General features: G+C 44.1%; 1 protein-coding gene across 2 annotated transcripts; it reads left to right on the forward strand.

Moving 5' to 3' along the window:
- Positions 1-1,252: 1,252 nt before the first annotated feature.
- coq7 (coenzyme Q7 homolog, ubiquinone (yeast)) lies at positions 1,253-6,033 on the forward strand. Of its 2 annotated transcripts, none has more exons than XM_036553208.1 (6): positions 1,253-1,438; positions 2,182-2,357; positions 2,690-2,804; positions 3,350-3,489; positions 4,087-4,155; positions 4,968-6,033. In XM_036553208.1, exons 1-6 carry the CDS (start codon positions 1,345-1,347, stop codon positions 5,043-5,045), a joined length of 672 nt encoding a protein of 223 aa, XP_036409101.1. In that variant the 5' UTR covers positions 1,253-1,344; the 3' UTR covers positions 5,046-6,033. The 2 variants fall into 2 exon arrangements, with proteins under 2 accessions (XP_036409101.1, XP_036409102.1); XM_036553209.1 differs by having other exon boundaries at positions 2,185-2,357.
- The last annotated feature ends 4,384 nt before the right edge of the window (positions 6,034-10,417 follow it).

The raw sequence follows: 10,417 nt of genomic DNA on the forward strand, positions 1-10,417 counted from the left end.
TCACTATCTCCGTGTTCTATGATGCCAGAAAGGGCTGCTTTGCCAATGATACTGGCAATCCTCGTGTCCAAAGCCGAAAGCTCCGCCGTGCCTTTTCCACGCGTTTTTTGCCAATTATTTTGAGGTCAGACTATTTCTTCTTTACTTCTGAAGGTGTCCTCCTCTCAGACCCGACACTATTAACTGCATCTGTGACCCTCTCCCATGCTGCATTTTTTTCTTGTTAGTTATACCTGCGCTCAGTGAACTAAACAACACCTTTTGGTTGGCTTCCACTTCTCCGACGAGTACTTCAGTTTCTGTTTCTGAAAAGTTTCTCTTTTTGGTTCGCTTTTCCATTATTCCGGTGAGGGAATAAACAAAACCCACTTGTTTTAAAGAGATTGTTCATACCATATATGGTTAATTGGGGCGTTTCATAATGCAAATTAACCTGATCGTGCACGAGCATGGTGATTTAAAAGGTGGGGGATTTATCAATGCTGGTTACTTAGTGGTGTGCGTACGACCAGCCTGCGCACGTTTGATAAATACCGATTTTTTGTACTTACGCACATTCTAAATTTGACTCCTACGATAGAATTTAGAATCCTTTCTACGCACTGTTGATAAATGAGGGCCCAGGTGTTTTAACCACGTGGTTACAGATTACTGCTGTGGTGCGGAGTGGGTGCCCGACTTGTCTGACAGAATTATTGCTATAAATTATTTCATGCCATATCTCGACAATACAGAGTCTGTCTTGTACTTCATTCCATAACAAAAGATAAAATAAAGCAACAAGGTAGATCGTCAGGATTATTTTTAATAAAAACATGTAACTACATAAGGTAACATTTATATTCTTTCCAATTAGCTAACACGCTCTCCCTGCACACACAGAGGCTGCTTAAACGTATTTTATCCTTCACTCTTTCAATCCTGCCGCTAATCACAGATGGTTTACATGTCGTCTGAGTCGCGTAAAGCCTCCTGCCCCAGCACTACCTGCAAAAGATTCGTTGTATTTTAAGAAAAAAAAATCGATGCAGTTCTTGTTAACATGGTAACATGTTGACCACATTCTTCAATATAATCACATGATCGTCATGCGAGTGTTAAAATGTAAATCTTGTTGGTTTGACAGATTCCTGACCAGATAGCCCAGCTCCGGCCAGCAAGGAAAAGAGAACCTCGCCTTCCCACTTACACACCGCTCAATGGCTGAGAGAGGCGAAGTAGACGTCATATTAAAGCGCCAGCAATTCGGGGAGGACGAGCGAGTGCATTTTTCAATGACTTTCAGCCATCGTGTTTGCTATTACAATTTATAGCGAGTGGCTTCAAGTGACTTCAGCGACATTAATGATGCAAACGGCTGTTATTTCCCGTACTTTACTGACTGTCTGGACGCCAGTTTTCAGTTCGCTGGCTGCACGGACGTGTTCGAATTGCAGAGGTGGGCAAGAGTTTGATGGCTACCTTGCTAGGTAGTACAATGCTAAATACACTGCTGTCCTGTTGCCACGTTATGAAAGCTAATTAACGATGGCTGCTTTCATTATATGTACTTCTTCGAACACGATTGCCCACTGAATTTCGCGTTGACGCCCAGGTTCGATTTCAACTTTCCGTTCAGTCTTACACGAATTTCTGCAGGTAGCTATAGACCTTAATGTAGCTCGCTAAGTTCAGTAGACAATTGACATAAATTGTAGATACATCATAAATTGCTTGACATCAGCTAGGACTAGGTAGCATCAATACGATTAAGACTTGAAGCATGAAGAAATACCATTTAGAATGATATATAGTTGGTAGTTAGCAGCTCGTGCAATCAATTGTTGAACATTATGAAACTTTTCAATATTGAAAACTGTTGGAATGGATCATTTTAGCAAGTCCGTTCATTAATGCAACTGAAACTTATCTTGCCATGTCTCACCACCTAGGATCAATATCAAACAAGATAACGATATCTTTAAACCCACATTGACTCTGTATTAGGACCATAGAGGTCACTTTTGTACAGTTTTAATTATTTTGCGCACTTCTGTTAGGCAGCGATAAGGTTTTAAATACCTGTAACGGTCCTTGTCCACGATGTGATTTCTCCGTTAAAATGTGTGTGATGGAGTTATAATGTGTGCATGTCACATCACTTGCTAATGTTCTCCATAATAAACTTTCGTGTGCCGGCAGCAGTGCCTTACGGTGCCCGGCAATACAGCGTGATACCTCCATCCACGAGCAGCGAAGAGAAAGCCATGCTGGATCGCATGCTCCGGGTAGACCATGCCGGCGAGTACGGAGCTAACCGCATTTATGCTGGCCAGATGGCGGTTCTGGGAAGGAGTCAGTCCGCACCTCTCATCCAGGTATTGATACTTTCAGCGTGTTCTGTGCTTCTGTGCATCTGTGCTTATCTGTACATCAGGATGCGCTAATATCATCTGCATCTACCATAAGTCCATCCTGACGATATGTAAAACAGCTTATCCACGCAGCGCCTGCTTGAAAAACGATGCCGACGAACAACAACCTGCATGGAAAACAGATCTTAAAACATGTTTTAAGTGCACTCGGTTTACAGGTGTACTGTAATGCATGGATATGTCCATAATACTATGGGTATCAGCTGTAGGTTCCGTAGAGTTGACTTTAAAGTGAAGAAAAGACAATCCCTTACAAGCAATCCCTGCAATCGTAGAGCATGTGGGACCAAGAGAAGTACCACCTGCAGAAGTTCAATGAGATCCTGGCCGAGAACAGAGTGCGTCCTACGCTGTTGCTACCATTGTGGAACGTCGCAGGCTTTGTACTTGGTGAGCAAGATCAATGTTCGTTTCTCATGTTTCATGCGCCCGTGCTGCCGTGTTGTTTGGTACCGATTCCTATCGAGCTGCTTGCGCGTACTTATTGGCTCAGAGCAGGCGCTGCGAAGATCCACTGATTTGTATGTGGTGCCGACGGTGGAGACTGGCGATTAGGTGCATCCGTGTAATATACAGTTTGTTGAATCTGTGTAGCTGTAGCACATCAAGCGATCATGCAGGTAGTCGTATTTTAAGACTAAACCCGTACGACAAACCATTTATGGAAAAAAGCCCATAATTGTTGCATGCTATTCTGTGTACTCCGTCATGATGTTTGTGGAAGGATGTGTATCACTTGCACTTATAAAGAATAAGCTGTGCAAGGGAGGGATTTAGGTGTCCTTCAGTCAACCTAAAGGCACCTGCATACTCCTGAGAGCTTTGTGTGATTTAGGGATTGGGCTGTGAGTGACTGAGCTGGTAAACTGAGGGTCTACCCTGTGTCATCCCATGTCTCCCCAACCCACCCCTCCCAACCCATGGTATGTGGACAGGGGCGTCCTCCGCCCTGCTGGGGAAGGAGGGTGCCATGGCCTGCACTGTGGCCGTGGAGGAGAGCATCTCCGAGCACTACAACAGCCAGATCCGGGCCCTGATGGAGGCCAACCCAGACCGCTACAAGGAGCTGCTGCAGGTGAGAGCACCAGAGATGCCGGAGGGGTTTAGGCAATGGGGGCTTATTGTCAGAAGGTTGCGGGTTTGAGTCCTGGGACGCTGCTGTGCAGGGAAACACTTATCTCATTTCTGTGGTCTACGTTCAGTGGTGGGCTCACAGTGCCAATAGACACTCTGTGCAACCCTGTTTTGGAATCGCCAATTGTATGACAGCCACTGCACTTGCACAGGAGGGATGAGGCAAGAAAAAAGCAAGCCTGCAATACACTTGTACACAGTCACACAGCAAATCACACAGCACACCACATCAGAATGGGCTTTGGACGATAGGCGCTAACCCACTGATACCATCTCAGCAACTTGCAGGCACCTGATAAATCACAGGGTGCCTGACAATGGCAAGACAGGGTGACTATGGCCAATATACTCACCCCCATCCACCCGTTTGTTTGCCCATTGGGTCATGGGATCCTGGTCATCATTAGCTGATGACACGGTTGGGGTTGAACCCAGTCTGTAGAGCTCAGCTTGTAAACACCTCAACCACTGAGCTGCTGATGCTGTGCGTGCTGTGCGTGGTTAAAGCTGTGTGGTCCTTTGTTTTGATTTTGTAAAGATGATTAAGGAGTTCCGTGATGACGAGATGGAGCACCACGATACCGGGCTCGAGCATGATGCTGAAAAAGTGAGTCTGACTCCCGAACGCCATGTTCATGTATGCAGTTTAATTCCTGCACGCATGCGGCTTTGGTAGTGCTGCTTTGCACTATCGCAGGTTGTGTGTCTGCAGTATGTTGTTGCCTCATCACTGTGTGTCTGGTTTGCTGAGCTGAACCCCAATAGAGTAAATGTTCTTGGTGGTCTTAAATGGGGTGCAAGAAATACAGTTTTAAATGTTGTACCTCTCCCCCAAAACACTATCCTAATTCATACCTTCTGATATAAGGTGAATTGAACCCCGTATTGCAAAAAAATTGGCACACTCTTAAAAGGGTCTGTCAATATCTGTGCAGATCCAGTGATATTCATTTTAACTGGATGGGCTGGGAGCACATACCTAGCAGGAGACAAGCCCATCAAGTATTTTACTCATCTGTGAATTGGCACAACACCAGCTCAGTGTGGCAGGAACAGCTTAATAAAGCCCTTGTGCTGGAAGTGCTGGAATTGGTAGTACCTGGAAGTGCTGGAATTGGTAGTTGCTGGAAGTGCTGGAATTGGTAGTACCTGGAAGTGCTGGAATTGGTAGTTGCTGGAAGTGCTGGAATTGGTAGTACCTGGAAGTGCTGGAATTGGTAGTAGCTGGAAGTGCTGTGCTGTAAGTAGAAAATGAATGAAGATGAATGAATGTAAGTAGCTGCTTGAAGCTGCCTGACATTCTGGCTTGGCTTTGCTTAGAAACAAACGGCAGCCTGGGACCTGACATACTGCTCTGGAGCTCCTGCTCCAAACCTCTGTCCTGTCATCTAGTCTGAGCTGTCCTTCTCTTTGTTTTAGTTACCTGGCTACTGGCTGATGAAGACTGTGATCCAGGCTGGCTGCAAAGCTGCAATATATGTCTCTGAGCGGATATAGAGCAACAGTAAATAGACTTTTTAAAAAGTTACCTATTGAGGTTTTTTTTCCCCCTTACGAATTCCACTTATGGTTCTGTAAATACTGCCTGATGTGTCCGTATTAAGGGGGAGTCAGACTACTGCATTAGGGTCACTGGAAGCTTTATGGTCCTTGACTAGCAGGCATTAAACATCAGGGATGGTCAGTCTGAAAGTAGGCCTACTGCCTGCTGCTGGAACATCACAGCATTTCACTGCTCCCTTATCTGTGGGTCATGCATGAACAAGTATTTATGATAATAAACATTTCTTATTTATACTGTTATCTGCAACCAAAAAACATTTTTGTATTTGTCTATGGAATATCTGCAACCTGATTCATGCCTTGAAGTGAACAAGGGTCTTTCATGCAGGAGAAATGTTGTCGTTACAAGACTTGTTAACCTTTTTCCAACCTCTGATCACCCTCTTCCAAGACATTTCATGAACAGGGAAGGGTGACCTTCACAACACCTAGCTGTGGATTGGGTAATAATCAAATCGCAGTTGGGACTGAACTTCCCCTGAAACAGTGCCATACAGCTGGGGGAATTTAACACCTTCTCCAGTCCCTTCTGTTTTATTCCTCCTTCAACAGGACTGCAGATCAGAAAATACTTTGCCCCAGAGAAGGTAATGCAACGCTTAATGGCCCCCCGCTACTCTATAAGGGGGTCTAGGGAGTTTTTATTGACCGTTGTACCCTTCTGCAAAACCCGTGCAACGTTCGCTGTCAAAGCGTAAGTCATTGGACGCTGTGGGACGTCATTCCCGCTGGAGCGTGAAGGTGCGTGACGCCAGCGTGCTGACCGATCGGACTACCCGCGGCGACTTGAATAGAACGCTCCGCACAGGGAGGATGTACTTACATTTATCTGTTCAGCGTCCTGAACTGGGTATTGATTGTTTGAATGTTCTAATTGTAAGAGTTTACAAATTGTGTTGATTTAAATAAAAGTGTCGGTTTAAATGAGGGTCAGTCCCGAGCCGCCGATTGTCTTTTTATTTAACTGTGTTAAATGTGGTTGCATCACCTTTGTATCATTTGAACATTTTCGTATGATGACTTTAATAACTAAGAGAAGAGTAAAGGTTTATACTGATCTATAGTCTCTTAGGCTTTGCTTCAGTTTGTTTCTTCTAATCAAAGTTATTCCATTCAACCTGTTATTTTTGCACGCTTTAAATTTCTCTCAGCTCTTTGACAGATCGAAGTTTTCAGTATCATTTTATTAGTATGGCATTGTTGTATATATTACTGATGGATTTTTAATTATTTTTAAAGGCTGTTTTCGGTCTGCAGTTGCCGGTTGCTTTGTTGAGAATTTGTCTTGATTAGCTGAGCTTGCATGTTAGTTATTGACATACCGGTATGTCCACGTGTTTACTTGCTGAAAAACATGATATTCTATATCGTAACAGAAGAGGGCGCTCTCTAACTGTTATATTTGAATCATCCTTAATCCTTAATCGGTTATTATCGGTGTTATTGTTTTATTGGTAACATTTTTATCTTTATGATTTATGATATCGTATTAGCCTACTAAATTATACTGCAAAAGGAGGGGAGAGGCAGTGGCTTCGAAACAAATATAAATCGTCAGGTGGTGAACTGTGTATTGGATGTTCCCCCCAAAGTCCGTGCAATACCATCTTTCAATAATACATTACGTATGAAATTGTTTGTTCTGGTTATATGTTTACGAAAAACAGGAACACACTGCCCCCACCCTTGTCCTCTTGCAGTAGATATCTCAATAGGGTGACGTTTAAATTACTTTAACCGTTTTTTATGAATACGTCTAGTGGTTGTTCATATATAATCTGGCTGTTGTCGTTTAATTACATCAGTGCACATTGATTTAATTCAGTCCCCCGTCAGGCTTCCCGCAGTTTCCTACTAAGTGACGCCAAGCCAGGTTGGTAATCAACAGCTCGATCAAAAGTACGTGTTTCAGATCTCTGATGGAGTAAAACTTTATTACATAATTTGTCCTGTTGGTCGCGAGTTTAGACCCATTGCTTGGTTCCAATTTCCTACTACAAGATTTAGGTAGAACGTTGCCATGGAGACGACAGTGGTCGCTTGTGTGGTCCTATCTGCACAGATGTGCTGATATTTCAATAATTGTCTCATTCAGTTCTCTTGAACCCGTTATATTCCCCAGTCCTATGCTATCGCGACGCAAAACTGACCTAGACGACCACGACCATAAAGACTCTTCACTCTCTCTCCCTCGCACGGTCGGTATAAGCCCGATTACGTCATCGCATGAAGGAGCTCAAAATAGAATACCTCTTCCACTGATTATATGTATCAAGTTAAACTAAATATCTTTAACTTTCTTTTAAGAATGCCTAATAACAGACAGGAAAATTAATTATTATTATCACACAAGTACAGTATGGTTATTTTTGTGTAGTGCGCTTTTGCATTAGACTTTAAGGGGGGGGGGGGGGGGGGGGTGGATTACCACTTTTATTTTGTCGACACAATCTGCAAGCACACCTTGCATTCGGTGGGGTTTAGCGCACTTGCGTGCTAAATTTTATTGGCCATCAGGTGTCGCTGTAAGCTTTTTGGTCAAATTTATTTTTGAATTTCTCATTAGCTTGCCTGCAGGGAGCGGCACCTGTTGACTGAAAGCGTTCTAAATCTCATACGACATATTTTCGCAACCAAACAACAAATTCAATTATTTTTTATTAATTCTGTCATAGATATGAGGAGTATGCGCGCGAACTGACAATGGCTCGTGACTAGGCTAACTACCGTCTGATTTTTATTTCCTCTGAGTAAACAATAGGACGGCTGAAATGTCCTGTTTTGTCTTTGCATACAGTTGAAAAAAATAAAAATATTTGTACACCTATACCAAATATGCTGTAAATTGAAACAGAACTGAATGGTGATGATGGCAACATAAACATGGCAGCATGATCCCCCCCCCCCCCCACACACACACACACACACACACACACACACACAGTTGCCAAGGTTACCTGCCATTCTGTTGTCCCTGTTGCACTCCTCAACCTGAAAAGTCAGCTTGTGCTCACAACCCTCCTCTCCTGTTCCATCAGGCTCTGAACAGCTCAATGCATGTTTCCTGAAAGCCTAGTTCAGCCCAGCACAGTCTGTATGTACCTGTGTGTGGAATACCCAAATCAGGGAAAGGTCTGGGAAAGGCTGATTCCATCCCTCATGCAGTGGTACGTACAGTCTGCATATACACCTATGCAAGTGAATTTACAGGCTTAAATGATATTAAATTCTGTATGCATAATGACTTATCTGGCATCAGCAGAAGACATCCCTCCCTGCTTTTGTAGACCTGGACATATAAGGGGAGGTTTTGTATGAGGGAGGTTCCCAATGTTCAGGGAAAAAAGAAGGTGCCTTACATTACAGTACTGAGGAGAAGGAGCAAAATTAGTGAGGGAAAGAAATTAAGAGTGTTGGGGAGGGTGAGGATGTAGATTTAAGGGGAGAGTGAAATGTGTATATTTGTGTGTGTGTGTGTGTGTATATGTGTGTGTATGTTTTGGTTTGGGGAGATTCATCAGTATCAGCAGGATGGGAACCACACTGGTAGTTATAGTTAAGGGTATAGGTAGTTAAACAAACAGGTAGTTATAGCTATCCTGTTGAGGGAGAGATTTGTCCCCTAGAGGCAGCCTTCCTGCGCCTGGTTTTAGGGTTATCAGACCCTGACTGGGAGAGGCCAGACCTGAACACTTGGTGAAACAGATGCTTTTAAACGTGGCATTGCCTCAGTGCCTGTCAGCCCAAAGGCTTTGTTGATCATGATGTCATCTCCATGTAGCAGTCGCAGAACGCCCTTCCCAGTCCACATTTGGCCGACTGTTCAACTGATGTCATCTGCCCTTTTGGAATCGCCAGATTTATTCTAGAAGTGTTTCTCTGCACAGTTTTGATACATTTATCAATAGTTTTTTACTTCATCAAATATTAACACATCATATGTAATGTGAAAACATTAACACGGGCTACTGAAAAATTGGATTCCATCTATGGTGAGGCGGTGTTGGTGGGGGATGAGTTCTAGTGACAAAATGTTTGTCTGTGCCTCTGACTGTCTGACTGAGCTCCAGTCAGTTAGCCCCCATTAATTAGCCTGCTTATTTTATTAGTTGTGATGGTGTACACTGGTGCGTTTCCTGACCTCTGCAGGAAAGTGTCTGAATGTCTAGATCTATCGTTTTATCCAAAAATTCCCAAACTGAAGATTGTGCTAATAAAGATATTAAGAGCAGAAGTTTGGAGCAAAAGCCTTTATACACACACATGCACACGTGCGTGCATGCTGTCTCTCCAGAAAGTAAGTGTGTCACCCCTGCTGCAAATAGTGAGGTCACTGCTGAGGTGCAGACAGACAAGGAGCCTGAAGGACATGACAAACGTCCACTCGTTACCTCTACATGAATCATGGCTCAGTTGCAGGGCGTGGTTCTGACGTTTCCGGCACTCAGTCTGTCCAAAATCATGCTGTGACTGGGTGTTTTGTGAAGCTTTTTGGAGAGATTCCTCTGTGTGGCCTCCTGACTGCTTTGGGTGTGGTGTCATAAGAGCAGCCAAAGCAGAAGGCTCCAGATGATGCAGCTGAATTAGTGTGTGTGTGTTTGAGTGATTTATCCCAGAGCTGTTGCCTGGTGATTTCAGCATCATTTCTTGCAGGGCAACAGGCCATTAATAAAGAGCACATTTCCAGGGGGCGATTCAAAACTATGCAGATATTTTATTTTCCAGTGTCTACGTGAAGAACATATGGTGAAGCCATTGTCATTTCATAATAAATTAACATCTGCCACAGGGCTGCCCGAGTTGGCCCCATATGCTCAAAGTTGGTATTGTCCCCCGGCCGATGTCAAGGGATTCCAGCATTACATCACCACCCTGGGTGAGTTCATTCTTTTGTGAAAAAGGGGGAGGCTGTTGTTTTTATACAGGGGCAGACCAAAGGTCCATTTGAAATGGTGCACATTGATTGGGATCTCATTCTTTTTCTGGCTGCACCGGTGAGTGTCGCAAGAGCAGGATTCTGGGTAATACCCCCCACTCCAAGCTTCGTGGAATGGTTGTTTCACGTGTTTCTCTGACCATGTAATTGTGGCTGTTGTTAGCCTCCCTCTCTGAACACCCTGGGGGCATTGATGTTAAGCCACAGCCAGCATTGAAAGGCAGATAGGGTGGTTCTATGACAGAATGAAACCCAGAGAAAGTGCCAGAGGAAGGAAGCGTGCCTCATGAGGATCGTGGACCGTGTGCGTGCTCCACACATGCAAATATGTACTACCCCTTGGGGCTCAAATTCTTATCAGCTCTTTCCA

This window comes from Megalops cyprinoides, chromosome 19, assembly GCF_013368585.1.
Source record: "Megalops cyprinoides isolate fMegCyp1 chromosome 19, fMegCyp1.pri, whole genome shotgun sequence".
Classification (NCBI taxonomy): domain Eukaryota; kingdom Metazoa; phylum Chordata; class Actinopteri; order Elopiformes; family Megalopidae; genus Megalops; species Megalops cyprinoides.